This window comes from Pseudorasbora parva, chromosome 7, assembly GCF_024679245.1.
Source record: "Pseudorasbora parva isolate DD20220531a chromosome 7, ASM2467924v1, whole genome shotgun sequence".
Lineage (NCBI taxonomy): Eukaryota > Metazoa > Chordata > Actinopteri > Cypriniformes > Gobionidae > Pseudorasbora > Pseudorasbora parva.
Genome location: NC_090178.1, coordinates 15,357,663 through 15,370,993, shown reverse-complemented (window position 1 = coordinate 15,370,993; position 13,331 = coordinate 15,357,663). Strand labels below are relative to the sequence as shown.

General features: G+C 39.5%; 1 protein-coding gene across 1 annotated transcript; it reads right to left on the bottom strand.

The window, feature by feature from the left end:
• Positions 1 to 3,098: 3,098 nt before the first annotated feature.
• On the bottom strand, positions 3,099 to 4,550 carry eny2 (ENY2 transcription and export complex 2 subunit). Its single transcript, XM_067448275.1, has 5 exons — positions 4,395 to 4,550; positions 4,009 to 4,082; positions 3,625 to 3,695; positions 3,466 to 3,540; positions 3,099 to 3,347 (listed from the first exon to the last, which is right to left on the bottom strand). The coding sequence occupies exons 2-5, from the start codon at positions 4,074 to 4,076 to the stop codon at positions 3,274 to 3,276; spliced, it is 288 nt and encodes a 95-aa protein (XP_067304376.1). The 5' UTR covers positions 4,077 to 4,082; positions 4,395 to 4,550; the 3' UTR covers positions 3,099 to 3,273.
• Positions 4,551 to 13,331: the final 8,781 nt, after the last annotated feature.

Genomic DNA, 13,331 nt, shown 5'->3' with positions numbered 1-13,331 from the left:
ATATGAATTGTAAGTCTTTTCTTGATTTGATGACAAAACTAAAATTATTACACAGCAGATTTTCTTTGTGGTTGGTGTGCTCTGTATCAAATCAAGGTTATGCAATTTGTCATATTAAATCTGACTAAAGGAGTATTTTGTTCCCCTTCTGAAACATTGAGATTTCCAGACTGTTTTCTTCAGTAAATGTTAAGACATTTCAGTTTTCACTAACACGCAAAATTCAAATTTGGTTTTTGCTATTAATTAGTCTTAATTATGTTGATGCCTAAAACAGGACTTAAAATTCAAATGAAGTAGATTCAAACTGGGATTAAATTATTTTTTTGTGTTTAGGTTCGAATAAGTAGGAATCAGTATTAAGTTTGATTTGTGATTATAGATTAAGAAAAAAAAGGCTCATTCATTAGAAATGAGGAAAACCATTTACAACAAAATTGACATTTCCAATAAAAAATAGCATTTACATCAGATATAGCTTAGTTAATCTTACCATATCATGATATCTTGAATTTTTAAGCCAAGTTGCACTGTAGCTTCTTCTCCACCTCAGACTCTGGCTATTGACACAGCTGTAGTAAAACTTTTATTAAAAATTAATCTTCTACAGAAAAAGCCACATACAGTGCCCTCCACTAATATTGGCACTCTTTGTAAATATGAGCAAAGTCAGCTGTGAAAATAAATCTGAAATGTTTATCCTTTTGATCTTTCATTAAAAAATTGCTCACAATTTCTATGAATTATATTCACTTTTTCTTTTTCTAAAGCACATCAGGGTGATAGGAGCTTGAAATTGTCCAGCCATGACATCTGTTGCACAGGAGTATAAATAAGAGGAAACACAAAGGCCAAATTCCCTAAATCATCCATCACAATGAGTAAAACCAAAGAATACAGTTCTGATGTGCAGCAAAAGATTGTTGAGTTTCTCAAAATAGAAAGTAGCTGTAAGAAAACCGCTAAAACACTAATTGCAAATCTGCCTGGAAGAGGACGGACATCATTCTAATGCACAGTGATGCAAGTTTGCATGGCCAAAGCCTCTTCAAAGATCACAGATGGACAGTTGCAGAGATATGTTGAGTCTTGGGGTCAGAAAGCCTAAAGAAAATTATCAAACAACCCCTACATCACCACATGTTGTTTGGGAGGGTTTCAAGAAATATTCTTCTCGATCATCCAAGAACAAACTCCAGCATATTCAGTTGTCAGACATGACTGGAACTTCAAAAGGGACCTGGGTCTATGGTCAGATGAGAGAAGAGCTTTTTGGCAGAAAACCCACCAGATGAGTTTGGGGCTAACAGGGATAAAAAAGAACTCTACGCACAGTTAAATGCCGCTGGATCTTTACTGTTGTGGGGCTATTTTTTTTTTCTGGAGGTCCTGGACATCTTCTTCAGATACATTGTATCATGGATATCAGCAAATACCAGCGGGTTTCTTCTGCTAGAAATCTTATAATGGGCCGTGGTTGGGTCTTCCGTCAGGACAATGTCCCAAAACAAACATCAAAATAAACATAAAAATATGTCACTGAGCACAAAATTAAGCTTCTGCCAGGGCAGTCCCAGTCCCTTGACCTAAACCTTATAAAATATGAGTGGGGTGAACTAAAGAGAAGAAACACCAACATGAAGCTGGGGATCTGAAGGATCTGGAGAGATAATGATCTCTGATCTTTTGTCAGTCCAAACTCATCAGGCAGAAGAAGAATAAGAGCTATGTTGGGAAAAGGACGTTGCAATAACTGGGTGCCAATAATTGTGGCCAATGTGAACCATATAAAACATTTATTTCATAATGATATTTCCCCTCCACTTTCAAAATACTTTTGTGATTTTTTGACTGAAAGATCAAAAGGATAAACAATACACATTTATGCTAATGCACTTTAACTTAGTCACTGTACTATTTTAGATAAAGCATCACATGACATTCTTATATATTTGTATTCTCAACTTCAAAATTCTTAACACTATTATTCCTGAGCCTCCTAAAATTATTGACCTAGACAAAAAATGGCAAATATAGAATCTTCTTAATAGGAACTGAAGTTATCAAATAGCATGTATGTCATGTATTTAACATACATTGACATAAATGAATATTATTTTGGTGCAGATGTTATTGCCTTTTCTAGACATGTATATCTGGGTACTGCACCACACTATCTTAATAGGCCTACTTTAACAAAGCCAAAACCCTTTTTCTTTTCATTGGTTCATGGTTCATTGGTAAAGATTGGTGTTTGTATTATCTTGTGCACCAGGCTAGGAAAATTCAAAGAAATTATTTAAATCTATAAGTTATAGATTGTGTAATAAGAGCTTTATCATTAGGTATTTAGGCTTGCCCAGAAGAGGGCAGTGGTGTGTTGGTGAAAGCAACAGTATAAAAACCCTGAATGAGGGTTTTTATACTGCACTAAACTCTACATTTTGGAAAAACACCAAATTATTACTATAACTCTATACAAAGATAATACGGTACATAGATTGTTAACTGTCCAGTGAGCAGGACACTTGTGCCTGGTTTCAGACTAGACTTAAGTCTAGTGCCAGACTAAAATGCATCTTTGAGTCGTTTTATCTGAAAGAATATCTTTAAATATATCATTGCTAATGGTTAATCTCAAGATGCACACCACTAATTTAGTTTTTTCTTTGTTTCTAAGGGACATTTATAAAAGCTACTTAAATGTCCTTATTTAACTATGACCTACTTCTGGCTTAATCTAAGCCATGAAACCAGGGGTTTGTACATTTTATGTATTGCCCTTACCGATCACATATTTTAGTAATCGTCAGAAATTAAGCTTAAACACTCCACTCATCCTGTTCTGAATATAGACACTGCACTACCATGGAAATAACCGGTACTTTAAAACCTTTTAGCAGGCTCGGTTTTGGAGTACAATTTGGCTGGAGGCTTTGATTTTCTAGCAATATAGTTCCAAATTTTATAAAATATGTATTTTACAAATAAATACATTTTGACTTTTTTTTTTTAATTACAACAATTTAAGTTCAGATCTATGCTCAAGAAAGGGGGTGATAGTTAACCGGTTAAATTATTCAAGCTGTACAAAATAATACAGTTTATGTACAAACATGATCGACCTTTATTGGCAGTAACAAAAATACAATGAAGAGTGAAATCACACCATGAAACAATTTAACTTATAGCATCCTGGCATTGCTATTGGCATAATGTCAATATAAAAATGACAGATACTCTCATACTGAGTATTTTCAGATATACTGAGCATCATGTCGAGTGCTGGGCGAGGAAGGCTCTTATTCTTTGCAGCAGCTCCTTCTTTACACTGTCAGGCACCAGGGCTGAGGACACAAGGGAGAAACAATATATACTATTAATTATATAATTTCTCATATTTGGTGATGTATTTTAACAACCAAATGGTTTTAATATATAATTGGGACGTAGAGAACAGCCTACCTCTTCCTTTGGGGGTAACACCAGCAACCAAGTCCTCTACGGTAACATTCTCTATACCTTTTTCCTTGATCACCTCTGCAAAAAACAACGCTGCGTCAAAACAACAACAACCATGGAACGTATGCAATGGTTTCTGAGAGATCAGACTAATGTTCATACCTTTGCAGAGTGCTTTGAGCTGATCTCTCCAGCCACACTCGATGAGCTTGGCTCGAAGCAACTCCTTTAACCTGATCAAAAGACAATGACCTTCATAGCAGAAATGCAGCCTGTATGGGATGCGCCTAAAAGCTCAGCGAGTTCCCTCGCTAGACAGCATTTATACAACTGTACGACTACTCACAAAGAGTCATTTGTATCCAAACCAAACATTAAAGGGTCTAAAACATTTCTGAAATGACTTAATACTTCATAAACTCCAGGAATGTGTGTCCAGGCAGGCAAAAATGTTTGAGACTATGATGGCCAAATGTTGTACAAGTACGCAATTGCTAGGTTTTAAAACCCAGTCCATGGAGGAACATGAGGATTATATGCACTTACCTCTCCCTCTCACCCATTTCAATTAACTTCTGGTTAATGGCGGCCCTCATTTGTGATTCTTTACTCATATTATTCTGAAATAAGAAGAAGATGGTGAAACTTGGCGTGATATCGAACTCGTAATAGATGTGTCGTAACAGAGCCACACACAAATGTTGTCCCCACTCACAAAACCCATTTTACGCCTCATTTTTTACATTAATCATGAACAAAGGCAGGCATCTAACCGGTTTTGGGTGTTTCAGCTTTTTTTTTTTGATGAACTAATGTGCATTTTTGTGTTATTTTGGCGAACACATGTGGACTGTTTTTATGGACCGTGGCAGAGGCAGCATAACAAGTTAAGGTTGTTACAAATATAACTTAGTATTGTTCAATAAACGTACCAAATACTGATGAAAATCAGCATAATGTTCTCATCGGCGTGTATGCGGACCTCTCTGCTCTTGTTTGTAGCCGGCCGTTCCGCACACCGTTTAGCTTCCCCACAGAAACACGATGGCCGGTGGAAGGTTCCTTCCTACTTAATGGTTCCTATGCAATTGGCAATTGCAATGTTTATGGCGTACGTTCTTGCTTGATACATGCTAAACTCCTGTGACATTTTAATTGTTAAATTGTGTAGCTTGTATTTAAAAATAATACGCCGTATTGAGAAAGAGCGTAACTGTGCTCACAAAAATAGACCATGTTTATCAAGACGTTATTTGATAGGCCTACTTGGCATTTTGATAACGTTAGTCAATTAATCTATTAAACGTTAACAGTTAATATATTTATCTTTTCATTGATCTTAGCCTACATGCTACGAGAAGCAATCCATGTTTTTTAGGCTGTCTGAACCAGCATTACAAGTAGGCCACAGTTAAATCAAGTAAATCAGGCAAACATTTCTGACGGTTGAATTACGCGAATTGATACGAAATGCATAGCATGTTTACTTTTACTTTCTTTTTATGAAGGTATATCATACCACAAGATGGCGATGTGTCACAGAGAACGCGAAAGATTGTCGATCTGCCTCCTCGGCATATCAGGTAAACAATAAATATATAATGTATAAGAAAATCATGAGGTTGTGATGCCTTAAGCAGGTGACCGAGTTGGCTCTTTCTGTAAGCTGAAAGATTAAGCTTTCCTCATATTTTTTCCCCAATTGCATGTAAAAAGTCATTAGGTGTATCATGAAAGAAGTAGGCCTAATGTTGACAGACAATTGGTGAGGTCTATTTAAAGTCAGTTTCATATGCCATGTCTCTTTGGACACAAATGCAAAGCTTTGTTTACAGTAATTTTTTTTAGTTTACCAAAACAACCGCCTACTTCTCAAACTCATGTCACCCACTTTTATTCACTCTAAAGGAAAATGTTAGTGATTTGCTGGTCACTTTTTTTTTTTTTACTGTGCAGTTACAATGAATGCGAGTAGAGATGTCAAGCTTCAAAAAGTATGCAGAATCATCATTTGAATCACAAACACAAGAGCGTAACGTGTTACAGTAATAGCTATTAAACTACTTAGTAACTTTTTTGTCACAACCACTTGTGATTTGAAATAAAAAAATCCAATCATCCCTATCAATTTTCTTAATCGCTTAATATGACCTCACTAACGCAGCAAGCTAGCTTCGTCCAACGATGGATAAGCCCACATATCATATTCTACCTGTGAGCTCTGTTGCAGATTTTACTATGTTGCTGCTTTATTAAGTTCTGTAACTAATCTGTAACTATCATGGATTCACAGGCTGCAAAAAAAAGATGCAATTACCAATTTCTTTGGGGTGTAATGGAAAAGTAATGTAACTAGTGTAATTAATTACTGATGGCTTTGAGTAATAAGTAAAGTTTGCTTTACTTTACTTTTGAAATGAGTAACTAGTAATGAGTAATATATTACATTTTTTGAGTAACAAGCCCAACACTGAAGTAAATGGTGACTGAATTTTCCTTTCTTGGTACATGGTTCATGTAGGAATTACTGAATCAAACCACCTTAAGAGAAGACAATACAATAAACACTTGTTGTTTAAGTATGTTAGAACTTGAATTAAACCAACATGTCTTTGATGGCCTGCGTGCCAACATGTCAGTTTAAATAAAGATAAATGTTCCCCAACAAGTGTTTCCTTCTCTATGGTGGTTTTCTGCTTCCATGCACCTTGTTTCAATAGCTATTTCAGGCTAAAGCAACAGCCAGAAGCCTTTCAGTGAGGCAGAAGAAGTCATCCTGACTGGCTGTTTGATGGAGGCAGAACACCTGTGGTACAGATTAAGTCTCGGGTTGAAAATTTCATTTTACTGATATGTGTTGGTTAGCCTGGACTATGTGCTAGATTTGTGAAAACTAATATTAATTATACATATAAAGAAGAAGAAGAAGAAAAAGCTTGGGATCAGTAAGAAAGTATTAAAAAAAAATCAGATAATAAGCATTCAATTAAATAGTTGATCGTTGGAAAAAGTTATATTATATTTAAGTTAACAATCTTTTGAGCTTTCTATTCATGAAAGAATCCTTAAAAAAACACAAGGATTTGTGTTAACACAACTGCTTTTAATGTTGCCGATAATAATAGAAAATATTTTGAGCACAAAATCAGCATATTAGAATGATTTCTGAAGGATCACATGACACTGAAGACTGGAGTAATGATGCTGAAAATTCATATAAATTACATAATAAATTACATTTTAAAATTCTTTTAAATTGCATTAATATTTACAATATTACTGCATTTTGATCAAATAAAAGCAGCCTTCTTTCAAAGACATTACAAATTTTTACTGACCCCAAATCTTTGAACGGTATTATTATTATTATTGTTAATTTTATTTTTCAAGTCAGAAAAGTCTGAAACATGTAACTGGACATCAATTCTCGCTCTTCAAGTTTTTATTTATTTATTTTTTAAATTATTATATAATTACATATATTAAATATGACATATTTGAAGCAGGCAGGTGTAGCTAACTTCTTCAGTTCTAAGACCAAACCTCTGGTGGTTAGACAAAAAGTATTTCAACTATCTAAATGATAATTTCCACCCACATCAGCTAATTAATCCATGGAGTGTCATAAATGGATAAAACGTGTGGCATTGTACTTTTTAAGGGGTCTTATTATGCTTGATTTGAAGACCCCATGACAGTCTATTACCATGGATTTGCTCGTCTCTAGTTTAATTAAGCACATACTGAGCTTTTAGATGCCTCATGATTTTTAATTGCCTTTGATTTACTGATTTCTAAGCATTGTAAGCTCTGGGCTGAATGGGCTAGGGTTCATAACATTTGGTGTTAGCACATTTCCAGACATTGTGTGCTGATTTTTATCGATTCTGACCGGTATGTGTGTTAAAGTAATAAACTGAGGCTATACGATTGAGGGGGCGAGCGAGCAATCAAGTGGAAATATCCTGGTGACAGAGCAATTGATGGATTACAAGGTCTGTAGAGTCATAGTATCCTGGCCCCAGTTATATTGTTTACTTTGTCAATGCTGACACCTAGTGGTCACTTTAAGAATTCTCTCGCTTTTAGTAATGTATCAGCCATTTTGGATTTCGGAGCTCATGGTGCAGTGCATAGAGGTGCATCCACGTCCATCCTTTTCGTTTCGCTCTTGAACAAGGCACAATCTGTAAGTTTAAAAGATTAAGCTATGCGAAAATACATGACTATGTGTAATTTGTTAAGTTAGGTAAATGTTGGAGATCTATTTACATGTGATGTGATAAATGTAACTTGAGGACCGTAATTGTGATGCTAGATTGTGTATTTACTTTAACATCGTTTGTTCTACGTTTTGTAAAAGCAATTTATATGCATCTTACACTTCAGTGAATCTTACATTGGGACAAGGGACTGTAACATTGTATGAGATAGTGTTTTCTCAATATCATTGTTCATTTGTGTTGCAGTTTCACAAATTGGTCTTCAGTAAAGAAAGTTTGACCCTGACTTCCGTCTATGACCTTTACTGGGACTTTGTTTAACTCGCTGCCAAAGCAAAGTTCAGAAAACGCAAGCTGAGGGCAGAAGAGTGAAAAGATTACCTTCACATCGAAAGCTTTATAGTGGACTACATGCACTATCTCCTGAAAGTACCAGAATGTCGCACTCGTCGAAGCACAGCCAAGTTTCCAAGATGGAAACTAGGTCAGAGGCTAAATCTTCACCAAGCAACTCTTCATCCTCACGTCACTCCCATAAATCTAATGCAAGCCAAGCTGCAGCTGAAGCACGCGCAAAGGCAGAGGCCGCACGCACAAGAGCTGAGTTTGCAAAGCGCCAGATAGATATGGAGATCGAAAAGGCTAGGATAGAAGCAACGCTGAATGCTCTGAAAGAGGAGGGTGAAGCCGAAGCAGCTCTCGCAGCAGCAAGAGTGTTGGAATCAGCCGCAATCTGTTCCAATGACGAGACGGAAAGGGGTAGTTTCGTTGCAGCTGAACGCACAGATGAATATGTTAGAACACACTTTTCTCAGAATCAGAGTGTGAAGAAAGAAAAGGATAAAGGAAGCGCAGAGCACAAAGACATTCCTGAGACCTGCCAGTTTACTCCTGAGGCTGTAAATACAATGAATACACATGACCAAATGGGGTATCACCATACAAGGCAGCAAAATCGCTTTCCCTCTAATGTGAGAAACCCATGCTTACCACGTACACCGGCCCCTCGATCCAGCGAAGTGTCTGATCTTGCGGTGTTTCTTGCGAGACGTGATCTGCTCACTAGCAGCTTCAAAATATTTGACAACAAGCCAGAGAATTACATTCCATGGAAAACAGCGTTTATGAACGCTATTGATGGTCTGAATCTAAAAGGCAACGAAGAGCTTGATTTGCTTACCAAGTGGCTTGAAGGTGAGTCCCTCCGACATGCTCTGAGGATAAGAGCGGCCCATGCACATGATCCTCAAGCAGGCCTCATGCATTTGTGGCAACGACTAGACAAAAAATATGGTTCCCCTGAGGTAATTGAAGCATCTTTATTCAAACGTTTAGAGAGTTTCGCTAAGATTTCGAACAAAGACTTCAATCAGTTGCAAGCGCTCGCAGATCTGCTCCTGGAGGTGCAAGCAGTAAAAGAGGAAGGAAATTTACCTGGTCTTGGATTCCTTGACACATCAAAGGGAATCAATTCCATCGTCGAGAAACTGCCTCACAATCTGCAGGAAGCATGGATAGTTAAGGGAACAAAGTACAAGAAAGAATACCTACTTCATTATCCACCTTTTTCATACTTTGTTGAGTTTATCAATGAGTATGCTGAAATGAGAACAGATCCCAGCTTCTCCTTTCAATCTTCTAACCTGTTGCCTCTTAAAGCGGAAACAATCCCAATGAAACAGTCAAGATTCAGACCTTCTTTCTCTACCAGCAAAACAGAGATTGAGTCGAACATGTCTGTATATTCCAATCCCAGTTCAGTTGACCTGACAAGACAATGTCCCCTCCACAAAAGGAACCACTCACTAGTGAAATGCCGAGGTTTCAGAATGAAGTCCTTAGCTGAAAGAAAGAGGTTTCTCAAGGAGAATTATATCTGCTACAAGTGCTGTGCTTCCTCAAATCACAGGGCCAAAGACTGCAAGGTGAATATCCATTGTTTAGAATGCAATAGCTATGACCACGTCTCTGCTCTTCATGATGGTCCAGCTCCATGGCTTGACAAGGAACCTACCACACCAACAGAGGCTCAAGGCGGGGAGCAGGAGGAACCAACCCCCCAAGTGACCACATCTGTCTGCACAGAAATATGTGGAACAGGGCTACAAGGAAAGTCATGCTCAAAAATCTGTTTAGTCAATGTCTACCCTGATGGTTGTCCTGAGGAAATGAAACGTATGTATGTCATGTTGGATGATCAGAGTAATCTCTCTTTAGCGAGGTCAGCCTTCTTTCATATGTTCAATGTTCAAGGAGAAGTCTTCCCTTACACAATGAGAACATGTTCAGGCACAGTTGATACCAATGGAAGGAGAGCAAAGGACTTTGTGGTTGAGTCATTGGATGGAAAAGTATCAATGAGGCTTCCAACACTCATCGAGTGTAATTCGATCCCTGACAATAGACTGGAGATTCCCACTCCTGAGGCGGCTGCTTACCACCCTCATCTTCAAGCCATTGCCTCTCAGATACCTCCACTGGATCCTACAGCTGACATTCTCATTCTCATAGGGAGAGATCTTATTCGTGCCCACAAGGTCCGTCGACAGCGCAATGGGCCCCACAATTCTCCATATGCCCAACTGCTCGACCTGGGATGGGTGATTGTAGGAGAGGTGTGCCTCAGTGGAGCTCACAAACCCATAGTGAGCACTTTCAAAACTAGTGTACTCGAAAATGGCAGACCCAGCTTTCTCACACCTTGCAAAAACAGCATCTATTCTAAAGAAAGGTTCACAAATGAAGACCCCAGACTCTTCATGAGGAGCACAACACGAGCTCATGACATTGGGAAGCATATCTTCAAACAAACCAATGAAGATAATATGCTTGCGCTATCCGGAGAAGATGAGGCTTTCCTGGACATTATGGACAGTGAATTTACCAAAGACAAAGCAAATAGTTGGGTAGCTCCACTCCCGTTTCGCTGTCCCAGAGAGCGCTTGCCTAACAATAGAGACCAGGCTGTCAGTCGTCTCTTATCACTTCGTCGTACTCTGAAAAGGAAGACAGACATGAAAGACCATTATGTGGAATTCATGGAGACAATGTTCAAAAAAGGTCATGCTGAGATTGCCTCCCCTCTTGAACACCACAAGGAATGTTGGTACCTCCCAAGTTTTGGCATTTATCACCCACAAAAGCCAGGAAAGATCAGGATAGTGTTTGACTCAAGTGCCCAATACAATAACATATCCTTAAATCAAGTTCTCCTTAAAGGCCCAGACCTGAACAACAGCCTAATAGGTGTGATCATCCGCTTCAGATCTGACTCCTATGCTGTGATGGCAGACATTGAGCAAATGTTTCACAGCTTTCTGGTCAAAGAGGAACATCGAGATTACCTACGCTTCTTGTGGTTTAAGGATCACAATCTTGATGGAGATATTAAGGAGTACCGCATGAGAGTTCACGTTTTTGGAAATTGCCCCTCTCCATCAGTAGCGGTATACGGGCTCAAGAGAACAGCTATAGAGGGAGAGCAGGAATATGGAAGTGATGCAAGGCTCTTCATTGAGCGGCATTTCTATGTGGATGACGGGCTGAAATCATTCAGTTCAGAAGCTGAGGCCATTGATGTACTATACAGAGCTCAACAGATGCTAGCAAGATCCAACCTCCGCCTACACAAAATCTCATCTAACAGCCCCGTCGTCATGAGAGCCTTCCCGAGAGAGGATCTGGCAACTACTTTGCAGGGCCTTGATCTTGGCGTGAACTCACTAGTCATCCAACGAAGCTTAGGATTGTGCTGGGACTTGTCGACAGATACATTTGTATTTCAAGTTTCCATCAGTAACAAACCTTACACTAAGCGAGGAGTGCTCTCTACCATCAACAGCTTGTACGATCCTTTGGGATTTGTAGTACCTGTAAGCATTGAGGGTCGATCCATCCTGAGAGACATCTCTGGAAATGCAGATGATTGGGATGCTATTCTGCCCAAAGAGAAACAAGAGCGATGGCAGAAATGGAAAGATTCCCTCAAACATCTGCAAGGGTTAAAAATCCCAAGAATGTATACATCCACTTCATTGTCTAGTGCACACAAGAAAGAGATCATTGTTTTTTGTGATGCTTCTACTAAAGCTGTAGGTACAGTAGCTTACCTGAAAGTTACTGACGCAAATGGTCTCAGTGATGTTGGTTTCCTCTTCGGTAGAGCAAAACTTGCCCCAAAGCCGGATGTCACGATCCCACGACTCGAGTTATGTGCGGCTGTACTGGCAGTGGAAGTAGCAGAGATGCTTAGAGAACAGCTGGACACAACACTGGATGATGTGAGATTCTACACTGATTCTAAGGTGGTGCTAGGATACATCTTCAATGAGACAAGGCGTTTTTACGTCTACGTTCACAATCGAGTACAGCGCATTAGACACTCTACACAACCGCATCAGTGGAACTTTGTGCCCACTCATCTTAATCCAGCTGATGCTGCTAGCAGAGGACTCCCCTCTGAACAACTGACTTCATCATATTGGTTTAAAGGGCCTCCATTCCTCCTACAAGCAAGACAAGACGAACTTGATAAAACATCCTACACCCTCATTGATCCTGAAACGGATGCAGAGCTTCGTCCTGAGTGTATTACCTGTGTGACTAGCCTGTCACAAAGGAACCTTGGGAGTGTAAGGTTCTTACGATTCTCCAGATGGAGCCCCATGTTAAAGGCTGTGGCACGGCTGCAACACATAGCCAAGTCCTTCAAGCATGGGTCAGATGATGTCTGTCATGGATGGCACATTTGCAACAAGCATAAGGAGGAAGAGCAGCTAAAGCAGGCTAAAGCTACAATCATTCGAACTGTCCAGAGAGAAGTCTACAGAGATGACTTTAAACGTCTAGAACAAGGTCAGGCTGTGTTAAGGTCAAGTCCTCTCAGCAAACTCTGTCCAGTCATTGACACAGAAGGGCTTCTCAGAGTAGGAGGTCGGCTGGGGAGGGCTCTACTACCATCTGAAGAAATGTATCCAGCTCTCATACCTGGTAAACATCATGTTACCCAGCTTTTGATTCGACACTTCCATGAGAAGGTGTGTCACCAAGGCCGTCATCTCACAGAAGGGGCCATCAGGGCAGGCGGCTATTGGATTGTTGGGGGTAAGAGATCAGTCAGCAGCTCTATCTTCAACTGTGTCACTTGTCGCAGATTGAGAGGCAAACAAGAGGTGCAGTTCATGGCAGAGTTACCAGCCGACAGATTACACATAGACCCACCATTTACATATGTGGGGCTGGATGTATTTGGTCCATGGCCAGTCGTGGTCAGGAAAACAAGAGGATGTCCGGCAGAAGCTAAAAGATGGGCAGTTATATTTACGTGCATGACCACACGGGCGATTCACCTAGAAGTGATCGAGTCTATGAGTGCTTCGTGTTTTATCAATTCCCTGCGACGTTTCTTTGCCATCAGAGGCCCTGCCAAAATCTTGAGGTCTGATTGTGGAACCAACTTTGTGAGAGCCTGCAAAGAGCTACAAATTGACAAGAAAGGTTGCCACAACACGAACATCCAAGCTTACCTATCGGATAACCAATGTTGCTGGCAATTCAATCCTCCACATGCTTCACATATGGCAGGGTCCTGGGAGCGCATGATTGGAGTTGCCCGGCGTATCCTTGATGCCATGCTGAAGCAACATA

Coding starts and splice junctions, on each gene's coding strand:
- eny2 (XM_067448275.1), bottom strand. CDS start 4,076: ATGAGTAAAGAATCACAAATGAGGGCCGCCATTAACCAGAAGTTAATT. Junction 3,696..4,008: donor GAAATGGGTGAGAGGGAGAG/GTAAGTGCATAT, acceptor TCTTTTGATCAG/GTTAAAGGAGTTGCTTCGAG. Junction 3,541..3,624: donor GCTCAAAGCACTCTGCAAAG/GTATGAACATTA, acceptor TGTTTTTTGCAG/AGGTGATCAAGGAAAAAGGT.